This window comes from Bactrocera latifrons, unplaced genomic scaffold (genome assembly GCF_001853355.1).
Source record: "Bactrocera latifrons isolate USDA-ARS-PBARC rearing strain unplaced genomic scaffold, ASM185335v1 scaffold_154, whole genome shotgun sequence".
NCBI lineage: Eukaryota > Metazoa > Arthropoda > Insecta > Diptera > Tephritidae > Bactrocera > Bactrocera latifrons.
In genome coordinates this window covers 397,049-416,734 of record NW_017535008.1, presented here as the reverse complement: position 1 = coordinate 416,734, position 19,686 = coordinate 397,049, and the positions used below count along the sequence as shown (strand labels likewise).

At 34.1% G+C, this 19,686-nt stretch overlaps 3 protein-coding genes across 3 annotated transcripts in view; 2 read left to right on the top strand and 1 right to left on the bottom strand.

The window, feature by feature from the left end:
- Window positions 1-55: 55 nt before the first annotated feature.
- LOC108966019 (N-chimaerin) lies at window positions 56-2,063 on the bottom strand. Its single transcript, XM_018928723.1, has 4 exons — window positions 1,848-2,063; window positions 662-1,789; window positions 491-596; window positions 56-428 (listed from the first exon to the last, which is right to left on the bottom strand). The coding sequence occupies exons 1-4, from the start codon at window positions 1,912-1,914 to the stop codon at window positions 269-271; spliced, it is 1,461 nt and encodes a 486-aa protein (XP_018784268.1). The 5' UTR covers window positions 1,915-2,063; the 3' UTR covers window positions 56-268.
- A 179-nt stretch (window positions 2,064-2,242) lies between these two features.
- On the top strand, window positions 2,243-8,861 carry LOC108966018. Its single transcript, XM_018928722.1, has 2 exons — window positions 2,243-3,808; window positions 6,662-8,861. Exons 1-2 carry the CDS (start codon window positions 2,804-2,806, stop codon window positions 8,093-8,095), a joined length of 2,439 nt encoding a protein of 812 aa, XP_018784267.1. The 5' UTR covers window positions 2,243-2,803; the 3' UTR covers window positions 8,096-8,861.
- A 10,136-nt stretch (window positions 8,862-18,997) lies between these two features.
- The window catches only part of LOC108966074 (neurogenic locus notch homolog protein 1), an 8,702-nt gene continuing 8,013 nt past the window's right edge, over window positions 18,998-19,686 (top strand). The window contains exon 1 of the mRNA XM_018928809.1: window positions 18,998-19,200. Within this exon, the coding sequence (XP_018784354.1) occupies window positions 19,198-19,200 (3 nt within the window). The 5' untranslated portion in view covers window positions 18,998-19,197. The remainder of the gene's footprint in view (window positions 19,201-19,686) is intronic.

Below are 19,686 nucleotides of genomic sequence, written 5' to 3'. Positions count from 1 at the left end.
CTACGTAAAAAATACTTTGGTTTTATACATAAAAAAGTTGTATGAAATTTGAGAATGTGTAAAATTTGTTTTAAATATTCCTCAACTAATTTTAATGTATTTAAATTCGTGGCCTACGGCATTTACTCAAGCTATGTTACTTAATAATAATTCGTAAATATTGCCTAAGACCTGTTTGAGCGTATGCCTGTGTGATAAAAGTTGCACAGCTTCCCCAATTTAATGCCCTCCGCAATTAAATCGACATAAAAATGTGTATAATATGTGACTAAATGAAAATATCCACGCAATTCGCAATTAATGTAGATAACATAAAAATCTCTTCCGTTAAATTGGTCAAATGCTGTGGAGTAGCTATAAGTGTTGGTGCAAATACAGTGGCTAAATTATGCTCGTTCATTTTGTTAGCCGCGTAATGGGAAGCCACTCTAAAAAAGAATTCACAAAATAATCCAGAAATAACAATACAATTGGCTGAATGTTGAAATACCTTTTTAAATGCTCTGCCATGAATTTGAGGCAGTTGTAATGCGCTGGCGGTAAACGTTTAGCCGCCTCAGTCATATTACTTATCTGCTCTGCAGCGTTAGGGCTTCCTATAAGAAGCAAAATGTTTTTTTCAATAATCGCTAATAAACTTTCATATATTTCAGTTAATTACTTGCTGCTTGCATAAAACTCGGGTAAGCCTGAAAAGTGATGAGCGGCACGGGCAGTAGACGCAGATAGAGTTTCAAAGTGCCAGCTATCACATTTACATTGCCATAAGCGCCCTCCGACATGTCCGTCTTTTCGCCATCACGATCCAGCGCTAATTTGAGCGCGTCTATTTCATCTGCAAAGCCCGAAACGCGATATATACCCTCTTGCAACATACCACGTGCCTCAACCTCTTCCACACAACGTCTCACAACGAATGGTACACTGCTCTGATACAGCTGCACCACCGTGGTCAAATCAGTGCCAAATACACCACGTATAAGCTTCATATCCGGCACACATTTGGCCGGTACTAACTCTGCACATTTGAAATGCGCCATAAAACCGCATGCTTCACACTTCATACCCTGTGCAGTGAAACCCCAAAGAAAATTCGCACAAAACTCACACCAATTGAGACCCTTAAAGTTATGAACTTTAAAGGTATGTGCCTTTTCATACACAAGTGGTGGTATCAAGTCGGCGGTATCACTGGCGTCCTTCATTTTGTTGGTAATTTCTTTATTTACCGGCGCTTTGACACTATCGCAATCACCATTGACATCAGTGTTAGTAATTTCTATAACACCACAATTGTCTTTCGCTGACACCATTGACTTGCCAAGCTCATGGGATAACGCCCTCAATTTACGTCGATTAAGTGTCATGTATGGACTCTGTTGGTAGCAATTACGCGTTTGCTGATTAATTTGTAGAATGATGGGAGCAGCATGTAATTGCATGTAAAAATTAACCAGGCCGTCAGCAACCAAATCGTGTATGGTATCATAGTGCTTGGATTGTTCTTGCAAGTAGTGCCCTTTGCCAGGTTTGTAATAAATCTTAAAATGTTTGGTACGATAATTAAAACGCACGCTTAAAGTATAATAGTCATCTGCTTTGGGACTACGGCGCAACAAGTACGTGCCATCTGCTTTATTGGACAAAAGTTGTTCAGCTTCTAGGTGTCCCATTGCGCCGTGGTACTCTGGACCATAACAATGCCCTTCATTATTGGTGACATTTAATGTTAAGGGCCGTGTGCGGTGTAAAGGTTTGGGCGTGGGCGCTTCCAGTTGTATTTTATACACTAACAAAGAAGCATATTAGCTGTGGTCAGGGATACAAGGCACATAAATAATACTTACACTCGGGTTTCCATACCTTCTGCACAGGTGAACTGGGCTCCACAGATATAGTGGAAGGTCGCGACATTGCGCTGCGATTTTTCGCCGTTCAAATTTTACTATTTTCTACAAGTCTGTATCATTTTTCGCAAATTAATCTGTTCAATGAACTTTCGTAGTAAATTGCATCCATAGAAAACTATAAGAAGTTAAATGTCAAATATAATAGCAAACCAACAAAAAAAAAAGAAAAAAAAAACACAGGAAACAGGGCGATCACGGTACAAGTTCAACATGTTTCTAGTTTAGTATAAAAGTTGTATTGATTTTTTTTTGTGATACAAAAATATTATTATTCGCTATGAAGGTATGTAATATATATACAATACAGCATAAGGTAAACAAACAATTATTAATCGCTTGAATTCATAAAATGTTTGCTATATTGCAGTCACTCTGTATTTTTATACTTGATGAACTGTCAAGCTAACAACGTTGCTAACCCTGTTCATGTGAAATGAAAGAAGCAGGCATAACAAAACAAGAAATTTCCATTTGAAGTGTTTGATAAAAGAGAATCATAGAAGGTGAAAAACGCTCATATCGGTGAAAAATCTGTGAAAACTATTAATCAGGAATTTGTGTGAAGTTAGCAACGCGCGTGAAATTTTTATTAGTTATAAATTAGATATATAGCGAGAGAGTGAGAACGGATACGCAACCAGACAAGAAAAAGAAAGCATTGAATAAGATTTTAAGAGGGGTGTGCGGTACGTTCGGCAGTATCCAGACTTATAGAAGTAAGACCTTGAGGAAAAAGACGACGAATACTGCTTAGGACAGTGTAAGGCGAAGCACCAAGGAATGGCGTATGATCTCCAGCAGCCATTGTGAATACAAAAAAATCGGAAAATTTAAAGTTATTTTACAAGGGAAACCTAGTTGTAGAGATATTGTACAAAAAGTGTTTGTCCATAATGATAAAAGTAATGGGATCAATTGATGCGGAAGGAAATGTGACAGCCGGGTCGCATAGTGGACGTGAGGCACGCAATTTAGCCGAAAAGCAACGCCGGGACAAAGTAAATGCAAGTATACGGGAACTAGCTACCATAGTGCCGCAGGCGGCGTATTCATCGCGACGATTGGACAGGACCGGTATACTAAGGTGTGCAGCGCATGGTTTTCGTTTGCAATACATATTTGGTAAATCAGTGCCAAGAAAACAGTCAATGACAGAGCTATCACAAGATCCGCATTTTGCGGATGCGTTGACATACTTATTAGACAGCTTCTTTATAACATTAACTTGTCATGGACAAATTGTCGTAGTATCAAACAGTGTGGAGAAATTACTCGGACATTGCCAATCGGATCTCTATGGACAAAATATATTAAGCATAACGCACCCAGACGATCATCCGAATATGCTGCAACAACTAATACCACGTGACATGGAATCGCTATTCCGTTGCAGTCACGAATATCAAATGCAGCAGCAAAATAATGGTAATAACAGCAATGAAAACACTGATACGTTTTTGAGAGACATCAATGAACGCTTGCGTAATGATAAGCGTTCGTTTGTTGTACGTCTTGCACGGGCGGGTACACGTTCAGAGGCGAATCGAAAGTATGAATTGCTGCGAATTGATGGCTGTTTTCGACGTAGCGACTACTCCTGCTCAAATGGCACATTTCCCATTGTTTCACATGTTTTGCGGCGGACACGTTACAATGGCACTGAAGGTGTCCACGCAATGCAGCATGATGTTATAGCACAAGCCGCACTGCACGGCATCAGTGGCAACGATGTGGTGCTTGTAGCTATGGCACGCATCATACATCCACCAAAGATTACCCATTATCTAACGAGCGAGAATAGCGGACGCATGGAATATAGAACACGCCACTTAATAGACGGACGAATAATTGACTGTGATCAGCGTATCGGGCTGGTGGCTGGATACATGAGAGATGAGGTAAGGTTGTTTACTACTATTTTTAGCATTAGGCATAAAAAGTTAAAAATCACAGTTGAAAATATACACACACATATATGTAATTGATAATTAGACAAATTTGTGTAGCAACTAAGTGCTAAAAATGCAGGTATTACCGTAAAGAGTCATTTAATAAATAAATATAAATAGCTCAATTATTTGCTTCGGGTAGGTTCGGTCAGTAGAAGTCTCGCTTTGCTGAAAGTGGTTGTTGCTTTGTTTGTTTCTCTTAGCCGCCTTATCAGTCAAAGTACACGTATTTGTATGTACATATGTGTGTTTATTGCTTTTCGATGATATTTGCGTTATTGATACAAATATTTGTATACTCGCACATATGTAGGAGCACTTATTCTGCTCAACTTGCGAATACGGCGACAGCAAAACAGCTAAAAAGTATAAAACAAAAGAACTAAACGATAAAATGTTTAGCATTTTTTATTCTAAACAGCCGAAAACAAAATGTCTTTCTGTCCGTCTGTTAATTTTCATATGTACACACAGCTGTTCAGCAGACTTCAGAGCATAACATTTGATTTCTTGTTGTCAAAATTACTTTGCTGGATTAGTAAAATTAATTAACCACACATTTAAATAATATTGTATTTAAGCTATATTAATATGTATGGTTGTGTGTAGTATTTGTTTGTTATTCTGCTCAACGGCGAAGGCATTCGCATTAAGCGTATTGAACTGCCATTCAACCGAAAAAAATCAAATGATCAAGAGACAAGAAATATCAAAAAGCACTCGGGTTTTGATCTAACACTTTTGATTTTACGTAAATAATTTAAACTTTTTTTTTATACACGAGGGTACGTAGATATCTACATACATACATACATACTATATGTATTTGTTCAAACAGGTTTTGTGAAGTGTATGTGCTAATAAAACAAAAGATTGACGAATTTGATTTTAAATTATCAAAGTTCTAATTTTGTTACAAGAATTGGTGGTTGGAAGCATTTTTAAAGAAGCAAATGAAAAAATTATTAGGGCTTAACTATGTACAGCTGCCCACTTTATGAATATATTACATATATGTATGTATGTATAACATATTATAAAAAATTGCAAGTCAGTAAATATGTACATATGTATGTGTGTGCATTCTACTAAGGATAAGTTAAAAAATAATAAATTGAAATGAGCGCAGTGATTGTGTTGTTAAAACGCCACACACAAGCCTACATACACGGGGATGTAAACATGTATGTATGTATGTAAGTATGTATATGTGAATTTTTGTTTACGGTATACTGAGAAAAAATATTATATACTTGCGTATCTGCCATACCTACAAATATATATATACATACATAGGTATATACATATCTACAAGTAACAATTTGTATGTTTGCCTAAGATGGATATGTACATACTTATGTGTGTGACGCACACCGACAGCGCTTTTAAATGGTTTACGTTTGTTAGAAATAGAATTGGCTATAAATATTTATATAAATCTATTTTATTCGCATGAGCTTTCACTTATTATTTTATTTATTAATGTTATTTTTATTTATATTTTTTGTAATAATTTTCAAAAGCATGTAAGTAAAACAATTTACCTAACAGCAGCCCGTGACGCCTGCGGGAGTTGCATATGGAGGCTGTAGGTATGGTGTATAACATATACATACGTATGTATGTATATTTTTGCTGATATCAAACAGCTTCGTAGTTTAAATATATGGGAGAATAGTAAAGGAACACAGATATAATACATTTATACACATATGTAGCAGTTAATTTTATACAAGTAAGCATACATAAAAAGATACTATCGTTCATACAATATATGTTTGATTGACACAAACAAATAAATTTTTATGTTTAAACATTGCATACATATACATATAACATCTATGTATGTATGTATGTATAAGAACCGAACTATAAGTTTTTAACTATTTGAGGTTATGTCGGGCACTATCGTGTATCGTTTCGTCTGCGGCTGTAGGTTATACTTTATATTTGCTATAAGTAAATGCATACATGCATACATACATACATGTGTATTTTGTGTATTTATATATTAGTAAATATGTTTCTAGTATGTATGTGGCTAGTAAAATAATTACCAGATTTTATTTTACGGGTGAAAATTAATTAATTTTTTTTATATTTAAAAAAATCTTATACAAATTCACACATACAATGACCCTGATATCTGCATTTCAAATTTTTTTTTTGTGCATTTCATTTATTTTTTACATATATTTTTTTTTCTTAGTCGCACCTCTTTCGCAATTAAAATTTTTATTTCTTTGAACAATAAGCAGGCTTTTTATCATAAATTAAAAATATTGCCACGTTGTCCCATATAATGTATCAAATGAGGCTTGCTAAATGATAGATTATATATTTTATTACAAGAAAAGCTGGCAGCTCATAATAATAATATATATATCCTATTTTTTATTCATTTTTTTTAACTTGATTAAAAATAAAAGTATTTGAGATAAGCTCATTGTTTATGGCAAGCACACTACCAGATATAGCATGGAAATGCCAATAAAAACTGTTATAAAATTTTTTATTCTCCTTTTTTCTATTTTGTAGTAAATTTGGAAACAAATCTAAGCAAGATAAGCCTATTGTAGGTGAAATAAATCGTTATTTTGTATCTGCGTTTACTGTTAATTTAAATATCAATGAGTATGGCGTGAGTTTGTGTGAGGGTTTGACTTCTTATGACATATTTGTTTACATTTTAGTTGAGTATTGTTTTCAGCCAAACAAAATAAATCATATTTTCGAGGATTTTCCTGCTTTAAATTACTTACATATTTATTTACGCGTGCTTATTTTCATCTTCCATTGCAGGTCTACAATCTTAGCCCGTTCTCTTTCATACACCACGATGATGTGCGTTGGGTAATTGTCGCGCTACGCCAAATGTACGACAATTTTGACGAGCAAGGTGAAAGCTATTATCGCCTACTCACACGGAATGGAACCTTTATTTATCTACATTCGCAGGGTTATTACGATACCGTAGACACCGAGCGTAATGTCTACTCCTTCATTTGTATAAACACGCTGTTGGATGAGGAGGAGGGCCGTTATTACATGGAGGATATGAAGCGACGATTTTCCACAATTATACATTCGAATTTGCCCATCTCTTCAACGGTGGATGCACCTGCCTCTCACGATCCCGTACGTTTGGAACGCAGTGTAATGTTTTTAATTGACAATTTACAAACACGTCGTACGCAAGGTAATGGCACAGGCTGCGGTGAAGATACCGCTACACAGGCAGACAATGAGCGAACAAAAAGTCGACGTTTGATGTTGGTGCCGCCGGAAGTCTCCTCGGTGCGCAGCTCAATCATGCAATCGTTGTCCGTGGTGAATATTGCTGCTAAGAATTTGCGCAGAAATATACGGCGAAAAGCGCGTAGAGATTTGCGTAAAGCGCAAAGAGGGCCGCAAAGCTGCAGCGATAGCAGTGATACATCCATCTCAATAGATAGCAGTGATGAAGATGTTGTGAATGATCAAAACACTGCTTCGTCCGATTCCACTTACACAGATGCAACACAAGCGAATTTGAAGCGACCAAGTGTACTGCAGATGAATACAGGGGCATCTACAAGTCAGCGGAGCGCGCTGGAACAGCGCCTAACTGAATCGACAATTGGTGAATTCGATGTGAGCAATGCAACACACACACCCGCGTTAAAGCGTGCACGTGCATCGGTAATGGCAGCTAGTTGTAGCAACGACAAGTGCAGTGGTGGCAAAAAAAAGAGCACCAAAATATACGTTGAAGAAATCATTCTTCAACCGAAAACTTGCATGAGCACGCTACTAACGCCACCCGCAACCACTATGCCAATTGCAAGTACGACAGAAATCCATGAAGTCATCAACAATTCTTTGGAGAACATCGATCAGTCACTGCAGAGCATACAAGCGAATGCACGCAATTTATGCCAACAACATGCGCAATGTTTGCCTCAAAATGTGCCACAGAACTTCAATCAGCAACTGGATGAAATTATTGTGGAGCATCAGCGCCAAGCCGAGCAGCTTATTAATATCCGAAATGAGTACGATGTACATTTGCAGCAACAGCTGATGCAACAACAACCGTCCGCATTTGATGACTTAGCTGCTATAGATCTACCGCTATTACCGCAGTTGGTATTTCCCGGCGATGAACAATCGCCGCATGTCGGTGCTGCGCCAATGGCCGACAATTATACAGAGGCGAGTGCTACAATTCTTAGTGAGTTGGAAAAACGGCTATAGTGTGTGTGCCAAGTCTGCCTTTGGTGGCTGGTCTCTGCTGTGACAATAACATCGTTGTAAGAGTTATGTGTGTGTACGCAACGGCGGCGCCGACACCTTCCATTTGTGTCACAATACAGTGTAGTGCAACCGGAGCTGGTAAGTGTGCATTCATCGTGTTACTCATATTAAGGCAACTACAAAAACACTTCAGACAACAAAAAGAAAAGTTCACATCCAAACTAATTCACTAACAAACAATTTTCCAAACAACATTGATATGGTGTGCCAGGTGGTGGCATAGAGCATATTTTTGGTGATTTCACTACAAAGAACAAACAAATATTAAACTATGTGGTGGCTTAGTAGGATATTATTACACTTAAACTAACTGGTGTTGAGAATTGTTGGCGTGTTAAGATAACAAAATAGAGTTATAATGTGATGAGAAAATGAAAAACAAAATGCAGCAATTAATTGACATTGAAAGTGAAGAAAAAAAGTATAAAGAAAGTTTTAATAATTGCACAATAATAAAGTCTTGATATTGTATAACGGTTTTTAAAAGTGATTGCTCGTTTTCTGTGCTCAAATACTGGCACGAGCTTATCGAGTTCAAAATAGATAAGCAAGTAGCTTTGAACAGGAAATGTTACATACACAGAGTGTTTAAATATGGGACGATTTTTTTTAATAGCCAATCGCAGAATCTGTGAATTACATAATAAAAAATGCATTATGTAAACAATGTTTTTTGTTTTAAAGAACATTTTTATAGCAAGTGCAAGTGATAGTGTAAATAAATTTTCAAATTTATTAAAAAAAGAAAATTTTTTAAAATAGTTTATTAACATTTTTTAATTCCCTTACACTTTGTGTAAAAAAAAAAGTTTACTGTGGTTATTTTGTAAAAATTAATTCTAAATTCATTATGAAGTAATCATTTACTTTTTTTTTAATATTTGCATTTTATAAATTTTGCGATTAGAAACTCAACCATAATCAAATAAAAAAACTCATCAGTGCTTTGTAATAAAGTGAATTTGTTATATGCTTATAAAGTTTCTTATAAACAAATCAAAACCACACTGACTGTTTTATATTAAAAGAAAAGTGCCATTAAATTTTTTTTAATACAAAATAATTAAACGAAAATTCTCCAATTTTAATCTTTCATCATTATGGCAAACAAATCCATTGAAAATTTGCAAAAATTGTTTAGTAAATTTCGCTTTGAAAAAAGTCGAAATCAAAAATTAATAAATTATTTGATTGTTCCGAAAAAATAGAACAAATAAAAAAAAGTTTGGCTAATAAGCATATGTGAAAACAGTCTATAAACATATTACAACTAATATTGAATAGAAATTTCTTAAGAAGAATCTATAAAAAAACACATAATTATTAAAAAATCTCAAGTTTATTTGACAATTGATTGAGAAACTTGCGTAGATAGCCATGCAACCAATTTATTCAGCAAATTGAAAGAAAAATTTATAAAACCGACAACAAGAGCGGTGATTTGATAATAAAAAACGTAATATGCAATACAGGCCAAAAGTAAGGGCTTGCGCAGAGTATTTTTTTATATATATTCGACAATTTATAATATTAAAAATTATATTTTTTATAAAAATAAGCGAATTAAGAAGATATTATTCTTTACAAAAGCAAATAATTAATTAATGGAAATAAGATAAGAACTAATTGAAAGACTAATATTTTTAGCGCGCTGTGCAAGTTTTGAAAAGATTTTTTACAAAAAGTATAAACAAACATCTTGAGAGATAGAATGAACAATGTACCCAAAAAAAGTATGTGTTATTATACATACCTAACTTTTATTTAAAAATAATATGTATATGTATATGTGTATGTGTACACATATAAAAATTTTACTTAGAAACTATATACATCAAAAAATTAAACCGAACATAAGAAACATTTAAACGCGAGGCCGTAAAAAATATATTACAGAAAATTAAAAACACATACTTGCTTCATAAATAATAATGAAATAAAAAAAAAAAACATTTGCTTGCATATTTAACTTTTATACAAAAGAAAAAACCAAAGAGACAACCTACGACGTCTTGGCTTCCCAAAACTAAACAAAAACTTGTCAACGCATTTTCACTCCAAACGCTTTAGCTGCAAAAAATTCTCAACACATAAATATAAACAAAAATTGTTAAATAGATATATTTTATTTTTTAAACTATATTTTTACAAAATATTTTGTATCACTAATAATTTTTAATGCAGGTTTTACAAATATGTTTTTATATATTGTTTTATATTTTACTTTATAATCGTTTTTCTTACAAAATTTTACCATTAACCTTAAGTTTGCAAACAATTAAGAACAGCAAATATTGGAAAATGTATATATTATTTTCTTGCATTGTTTTTTATTATTTAATTTTAATTATTTCTTCTAAGCAGTAATTAAGTTGTAAAAAAGTAAACCCAAATGATTGACGAAATTTTATGGCAAAGAAAAATGCGTACATTTAAGTAATATCACTGTTTTTATTATGCACACAAACACACATCAATATGTATACATGTTTTTAGCTGTTAACGGTATATCTTAAACTGATGAAAGCAAATAGTTTTTCACTAAGAAAAGCTTACAATAAAAAATATAACAATTATTTATACATATACATACATATGTATATGTATACTATATTTATGCATGCAAGTTTATGTAAATATGTATGTATGTATAACTCTGCGAGTATAAGTAATAAATTTAAAAATAATAAAGGAATGTGTCATTCGAAAAAATACACTATTTTTATTTTCGCTGGTGCAAGGTAGGTTCTTTTAAAAATAAATTTTATAAATCTTCAATTAGCTAAGCGGAAAATTTCATTCATATATCACAAAATTCCAACAAATAACAGAGAAAATGCAATATTTCAAAAATTTGTACAATTTCGTACCACGCGAACAGACCTGCGAAATGCATTTTTACAAATTGTCAAATTGCACCATATCTACTAGGCGAACAGAACCGCACAGAAAGTGCATGCATCTGCAGCCCCTGAAAGCATGCCTCTCACATATGCGCCACGTGGCAGAGCAACATGGCAGCACACAGTCAGATGTCGCCCTATGCATGTGGCTAAGCAACATGACGCGCACACAGCTACATGTGGCTAAGCAACATGGCGGGCACACAGCTACATGTTGCTCGTATACATGTGGCTGGCAACATTTGCGGCGCTACTTGCTTGCAATTCTGCGCGCCTGGTGCATTGGGCGGAATTTTCGATTTGTGAAAATGCAATGCGCGCAGGTCTGTTCCTTTCTTGCGAATTTGTTTTTGAGAAATTCTTTAAAATTTAGGTGCGTGATGTATACGACTTTTATTCGTTATTTTAGTAAAAGACAAGTAAAAATAATGCATTTTTATTATATTTTTTATTTATTTAATTTTTCGAAAAATTCAAGGTTGCCATATGAGTTTTAACTAAAAAAAAGTTTATAAAGTACATTTTTTATTAAATAAGTAATACTAATTCATTTAGTTCCTTAAAAATATTATAATAATTTCGTTTAGGGTTGCCAAGTTTACAAAATAAAATTTATATCAAAATTAATAAATAAATTCATATTAATACTAAAAAATTAAGCCCTTCAAAAATATTATAATAATTTTATTTAGAGTTGCCATATGATTTTTGGCTAAAAAAATTTACTAAGTAAAATTTGTAAAAATCAATATACATACATATGTACATGCATATATGTATGTAAATTCACATTTGTATTAACAAATACAGTTTCCAAAAAATATTATAATTTCTTTAAGGGTTGCCATGAGAAATAAAATTTATATGAAAATCAAAATACATACTTACATATGTATAAATTCACATTAATATTTAACAATATATATGCATATCACCTTTAAAATATTACAGTAACTTCTTTTAGGGTTGCCACATGATCTTTGATGAAAAAATTTTGCAAAATAAAATTTATAGTAAAAACGGTAAATACTACATATTCATATTAATACTAAATAGTTTAGCTTCTTAAAAATATTTTGATAATGTCCTTTAGGGTTGCCATATGCCTTTTGATAAATAAAGTTTACAAAATATATTTTTTGTTTATTCAACACATACTAAAAAATTAAGCCCTCCAAAATATTACAATAATTATGTGTAGGGTTGCCATATGATTTTTGGTTAAAAAAATTTTAATTAATAAAATCATTATTAAAAAATTTACTACTTCAAAATATTAAAATAATTTCGTTTAGGGTTGCCATGTGATTTTTTAACGAAAAAAGTATACAAAATAAAATGTATATTAAAATTAATAAAAATAATAATTCACATTAACCATAAACAATATAACTCCTACAAGATATAAACATTTCGGGTTGCCATATGTTTGTATAAGCCGAAATATTAAATTTTGTTAAGTTTTTAAATATACATACATATTTATGTATATACACTAATTTTAAGCATGCATACATACACACTTATTTTTAAGAGATAGGGCTGCCAAAGCAATTATTTAATATAAATCATATCAATTTAATACGAACAATGCATTTTCGCTTCTTTTGAATTTTTCTACCCATTCGCATATGTGAAACCAAGCGCATTACAACAACCACTTCAGCTGTTTTATATACATATGTACAGACATATGTATATGTGTACGTTCGTTGTGTGCACTTTTTCTCACATTCTTGTTTTATTTGCTCCTACTTCGCGTTCGTGAACTTGAACTTCACGCTCGTTTTAAAAGTGACTTTCGTCGGAAAAATACCAACAATCAACGAAATTTGCATGCTAGCAATTAGGCGTTCACAAACAAATAAGCGTACATACATACATACGATCGTACACTGTATATAGTGAGAATGTAATATCTGTATGTATGTACATATGTGAGTCTTGGTCATTTCAGCTGCGCTTTTTTTGGTGAAGCTGCCTTTAGCGGGTTATTTAATGAGTAACAGTTGAAAAAGTAAATAAATACAGCTGGTGGGCTAGCGCACCTTATAGGAAGAGGTTTTTAGCACTCAGATGTTCACTGGACAATAAACAAGTAGGTTAACAAAAACAAACAAAAACTTGAACAAGCGAAGGTGTTTTGATGACGTTGCGCTGATGACTTCGAAACAACTCATTGGCAGAGGCAAAGTAAAGAAATATATTGCTGTGAGATGCTGGTTGGAGGAACAGCTGTAGGGTGCTCCAATTGGTGCTTGGGAAAATAGTGACATAAATTCTATAAAAATTGTTACTATTGTTGAGTACAAATGGGTCGTCATAACACCGATTTTCGGAGAATCAAACTGAGCGATTGATGATGGGAGCGTTCCTGCGACAGCCGAGAACCGGAACGGACCCGGATTTTAATGCGACCAACAACTGGCAACTCGGCAGTATTCCTCCAAACTACTTCAGGGACTGTTAATGCGACCGTTCCGACGACAGCCGTGAAAGTTTAAGGCTGCAGCAACAAGTTTTGATGAAACCACACATATTACAGAAATCTAAAGTTTGAAGATTACTGCTTTATATTGCTGCGCATACAAAGTAGAGTATAGGCTCGGACTCGAACAATAATAGCTCAGAACTGTTCGTTACAGAAAAATTCTACCTAACAATATCTCATACCAGTAAATCTTAAATTCGTATTAAAAATTCGTTTAGTAACCGAGTCCCGACTTCATTCAGTTGGTTCGTTTGTACAGTAGCGAAAAAGAAGAGGGTACGCCATCGCCGCAGTCCTGGTCGAACCAAGACGGACATCCCGGTCTTAGTTCCTTCGCTTAAAACTTATTTCAGCGTTGTTTATTTTTATGAGAGTTAAAAAAAAATGACCCTAGGCGGTTCAACACCATACTTGAAGTTTTCTTTCTAATCTCCATTCAATTTTTCTTGCGGTAGAGTTAATACGTAAGTACTGAAAGACTGAAATTGAACAACAACTTTTCTCGCACTGAGCTCGCGAATCTGGAGTTTATCAGTACTGAATTGGCGAATTGTCATTGCACATACCAAAAGCTTAGATGGAGATTTGGTATATACAGACTTAGTCTTGGTAATTTTTCAGCAGAATTTATTAATTTCAATTAGGTGCGTAAAAACCGAAAGTTCGGCGAATTCGTTTTCGCCTACGCTTCTTTCATTCATTCACTGCCACAAATTACTTAATTAATTATTAATATAATATGGTCTCGCCGGTAATCTTTTAACTAATTCATAAATATCGGTAAAATTTAAAAATCCAACAAAAAATAACAGAAGCAAAAAAAAAAAACCGCATCGCTTATGTAACGACTTCTTAAGCAGCTGTCAAACGATAATTTTATGCAAATATCAATATTTGTATCTTCATATTAATCTATTTGTCTATATATGTATGTATCTATGTATCTTTTATTATTGTTTTGTTGTTTACTTTTGTTCTTTCGCTCAGGCAACTTGTTTTTCTGCTGGTTACTATATTTTTTTAACACAGTAAATTGTTTTTGTTGTTGTTTTGGCAAAGCCATTTCTTGTTTTGACGCCTACGCTGTGCGCTGCCAAAAATCATAGGCAAATTGTTGGTGCCGATGTCTTCTGGCTATGACATATGGACATGTAAGAAGACGAAGGCCTCCGGCGACTGATTAGTGTAGATAATGATATTGTATGTAAATAAATAGCGAACAAGAGAAAAAAACCAAACAAAAAAATTATTTTCATTTTTATGTTAAGGAAAAGTGCTCAGCGTACAGTGGCTTACAAGTTCCTTTGAAGATATACAAAGTAAACAACAAATGCGCAGACGTACATTATGGACAGAAGACACAAATTAGATGACGCGACGGGAGTTCCCAGAAGTGATCAATTGAGCTACGTTCGGCATAATCGAACGTAAGTAACTTATCAACGTCGGGTAGGTGCAGAGCAAACATGAGTCACATTGTTGGTGTTTGTCTTCATCAGCGACTCTTCCCGGCCCGGCCTCGGCCCTCCAACAAGGCCTGGCAACATTTGAGTACGCCTGCTTGATCATATCATTTAATCGCGTACCTCTGCTCTAGGCCCGAAGTACAGTCGCAATGGAAGAAAATCAGTCCTATTACTTTCCGGACCAACCCTGTATTCAAACTCAAATCAGCGACATAGATACGACTTGAACAATAGCAAAAAGATATTCAAATCCATATAGCGAAGACTTACGAATCCAAACTTAACTATAAAAGAGGAATATTAAGAGCTCGTGACGAATTGACTAACAGCGCTAATCCAGAAGTAATTTTATAGGAGCATAGATCGTTTCAACTATAGAACTTAAGAGAAATTATAGAGGTAAAAGAATAAGGGTCATAATGTAAACAAGAAATGTTATTAGATACAGCAAGCTCTCGTTCTCACTCTCATTTGTGTAGCGTTTTGAAAGCGTGGGATATGCTCAGCGTATTTATTATGAAATTTCGTCAAAATCTATATATTTAAGTATCTGTATCTATGTTTTCATGAGTGTGTGCCGAGTACGCGCCCCTGCAGTCCATATTTATGTATGAGTTCTATTAGTCACCTACTGGTGAAGACGAATTTCGATGAAGTGTTGGCTAAAAATAGGCAATAACGCTGACAATCAAATTTAGCATTGAATGAGCTATTTTGATGTTTTTTCCTTTGTGAATATTTTATTTTTGGCAAGAATATTTTTTTTTTTTTAACTGGGAAGCTTATGCTAAACGCTAGCGGTGGAGGTGAAGGAGGTATTGCTTAATATAATGATTTTGCCTTACGCACAATTTCTGTTTTGCTTGACAAATGTTCAACCATTAATCGAAAGGCATTAGAGATGTTTAAACTCCTTGACAAATTGGATGGATTTTTTAAGAGTAAGGTTAAACAATTTACCAATAAATAATATTAAAAAGTTTAGCAAGCAATGAATGAAATTAAAAATTATATTATTGGAATTGGAGAATCTATAATCGTTCATACAAGTACATACACACATATCAAACGCGACTTTCTGCTGACAAACCGATAAATCGATGCAACCGCAAATAATTTATATGTAATAAGGAAGCAAAAAGTACATACATATGTATGCAAATACACAAGTACATCAAAAAAAAATAAAAATAAAAGTGTAATAAAATCAAAATCCTCTCTTATCAGCCAGTCGAGTGCTCCGCTACTCGCATAACAGCACTGATAGCTTATCGCTTGTTGAGTATTCGAGAGCATGATTGGGCAAATTGGCTACAAAAACGTTAATAATGTGTTAATAAAATATATATAGACCACACGCTAGGCTGAAGTTCTAATCAATGGCAGAAAATATATTGTAATGATAGCAGATAATTTTTTTTTTAGATAAATAGGTATAGAAAATTTCCACAGGAAAAAAGATAAAGATAATTATAGTTACGTTGTAAACACTATTATTAAAAGATTAGAATAAATTTTTATTTTTGTAATTAAAGAACCAAAAAAATTCTGAAAAAATTTGGTTATTAAAAATACTTTAATATTTTTTTGCATACTTTTAACTTAACCGATTTTTTTTCTGTAAAAATTAAATAATTTGTAATTAAAAGAACTTAAACAACTGTGGTTAAAAAATTTAAAAAAAAATTTTCGCATATTTTAAATTTGAACGATTTTAAATAAAATAAACGATTTTAAGTAAAGTAAAAAATTTTAAAATTTTATTGCGTACTTTTAATTGGACTTTTTTTTGTAAAAATGAGATATTTTTGTAAAATGATTTTATTTTTGTAATTAAAAATAAATCATACTTCAAAAATTTTGAAATTTTTTTTGCATACTTTTAATTTACTATTAGGAAAAAAATTCTAAGAGTTTGTATTTTGTAAAAATGAAATATTTTTTTTGAAAATTATTAAGTATTGTTTACTTTAGGTTCAATGGCTGATACAGGGATCATACTTTAACTACTATGCGCAGTTCTTTGTGAACACATACAAATAGAACTACTGTTACCACATTGGCATCCAAGCTCCCAAGTATTTAAGACTTAGTCCCGCAATCGTGGGACAATCAAAAAGGAATTGTTGAGATGTTTCCATCTCTACTTTTTCCAAATAGTTTCTGTAGTTGGCATCTCGCAGGATTATCAATCTTACAGCGAGAACGTCGATAGGGCAACGGTCTGTTAAAATGCACACAACTAAAGAGAGGCTAGTCTTCTGTAAAGCGGCCAAGCTTCAGCTATCCAGTATTAGGACACCGGAAAAGACTGACAGTAACACCGGCTTAACAAACGCTACAATGATCAGAAAGTCTGAAACATGATATTGGTAGAGGGTTCCTGAGAATTTACCTCTCCACCAACCTTCCCACAAAACTTTGACCCAGCCCTAAAGAAGTGTACTGCTCCTCTCTTCAATTACTGTAACCAATTTTAATAAATTTCAAACAGCTTGACTAGTAAGCCTTCGGCCTGGAAAATTATATTAGGCAAGTTTCGACAAATCCTAACGCAAAACGTCTAACAGTTCAGCGAAAAAAGCATAGCGCTTTTTCCCTTTTGGCAAAGAGGCTATTGTTTCGGACTGCGACTTTCTTTAACCGTCAGTTCTATTGATAAAACTTTAAAAGTGTCTTTAGATATGTCAGGGTTCTATGGTTATATATTAAGTTCTAAGGAAGGTGGTTGTAGCATTAGCATTTTTTGTTGCTTAAGCAGAATTAAACGTTTGTCAAAAAGTTTTTAGGGAATGATACTGAGTTTACCCCCTGGGTTGCATATGTATCCGGGACCGTTCCCAACTGGCATATGGAATCAGTTCTGTTTCGAACTTTCGTAAAAACGGCCGGTCCTGAGACTGCATATAGATACGGGTCTGTTCAGAACTTTCGTACGAACAATATGTCCCGAGAATGGTTGCATAACTTTCGAGAGACTGCCTATAGATACCAGACCGTCCCGAACTTTTATCAGAACAGGACCTGAGTCTGGATGCATATGGATTCGGCTTCCTATTTTTCCTAAGAATAATAGGTCCCGAGACGTCTACAATTGATAAATGATTAGGTGCTCTTGAGGTTAAAGTAAACTCTGCAAGATTTGGCTTCACTCGCTTAACAGGCAGTAATTTCACAGTTTGCCACTGGAGCTTATTCTTATAACCCAATGGCGTCTAGGTACCGCGCACTTATTTATAAACTTAGGTTTTGATTCTCACATTTTTATTTAATTTTTTACAATTGTTGCAAGCAGCAAACTCTATAAAAAAAAACGCAGCTGCTAACACTACAAATTATGGGGTGAGGCATTAAAAGTATGTAGCTTTAATGAGCTTCTAAACAATCTAACAGCAGCGCCCTCGATCATTCATCCATAAAGCCATATTTGTATGGACTCCACCTACAGGGTGTACATGTACAGCAATTTATTGTGGATCCGCTTGCGGCGCATCACAGAGCTTCTTTTCCTAAATAAGTGTAGTGTATGTATGAAGTTTTTATAATTTTCTCCACACCAGTTTATACAAGCTTTTATATTTTAATTCATTAAATTTTTTGCAGCAATACTTTTTTCGAAAATTATGGCAAACCAGCATTTCCACCTCGTTACAAAGAAAAAAGTCTAATTAACTTGTTCTTACTCGATTGTTTTTTGCCCATTGATCACTGCTGAAGCGCGCCCACGCCGTTCATCACATCAATCCGCGCAACTAAATTTAGCGTTTTCGAAAAGTTGTGTGAGTGCCAACGAAAAGCTGGAGTAGAAAGTTAAGTAATCTTTGCGAAAACCACTCAAATGCATAAGCAAGCTGCCATACTCAGGCCGAGTTGCTGAGCGCACGCGCAACCGCGAGACGACACCTCAAGCCGTCAGCCACAAATCAGCGCTCCAGGTGCGCTCAAACACGCATCGGTAAGTATAAAAGGCAAATATTGATGGAAGACCGCAAACAGTTGTGGTTTCTCAGCTGAGACGCGCGTCAACGAAGCTTTTAAATACAGCAAATAGTTTTCAAGACAGAACAGCCGATTCTGTAGAACAACATCAAGTAGGCAGTGTGCGCCATTAAAGTTATTTAATTTAGTGTACGAAAAACCCAAAAAGCAAACGCGTTTAAAAAACAATAAAAACGTAGCAAAATGGTGAGTTCTCCTGTCGTTGGAGTCGTTGTCTGTCGAGAATGACAGTGTTGCAATCGCTCTGGGAAATAAAACACGATCGGCTTTGGGGGCTGTAGTTAGCGAACGTGACTGGAATTTTGAGTTTCATACAAAGCTTTATTGGTGTGTTTTTTGAAAATACCCAAAAATAACAACAAACAATAAAACTATAACAATCATTCTAAGTGCGTCTGTATGTATGTGCGCAGAAATGTACTTAGGCGTTTGAACGGATGACTAAATGCACTGTGGCAAAAGGTGATATGCCAAAAGTCCAATTTAGTGCGAAATTTGTATGCCGGTGATGCTCACAAAAGTTGTTATTATTATTTAAATTTTTTATTTTTATTTTTTAATGACAAGAAACGATTATCGGACACCGACTACAGGAAATGTTAATGAAAACGTGAAAATTAATTTAAAATAGACGAAAATTAAATGAAACAAATTCAAAATAAAACAAAAATT

What these genes read in the sequence shown, in the direction of transcription:
- LOC108966019 (XM_018928723.1), bottom strand. Translation starts at nt 1,914, where the DNA reads ATGTCGCGACCTTCCACTATATCTGTGGAGCCCAGTTCACCTGTGCAG. An exon ending in GAAGGTATGGAAACCCGAGT is followed by an intron (nt 1,790 to 1,847) that starts GTAAGTATTATT and finishes CTTCTTTGTTAG; the next exon opens with TGTATAAAATACAACTGGAA. An exon ending in ATGGCAGAGCATTTAAAAAG is followed by an intron (nt 429 to 490) that starts GTATTTCAACAT and finishes ATTCTTTTTTAG; the next exon opens with AGTGGCTTCCCATTACGCGG.
- LOC108966018 (XM_018928722.1), top strand. Translation starts at nt 2,804, where the DNA reads ATGATAAAAGTAATGGGATCAATTGATGCGGAAGGAAATGTGACAGCC. An exon ending in CTGGATACATGAGAGATGAG is followed by an intron (nt 3,809 to 6,661) that starts GTAAGGTTGTTT and finishes CTTCCATTGCAG; the next exon opens with GTCTACAATCTTAGCCCGTT.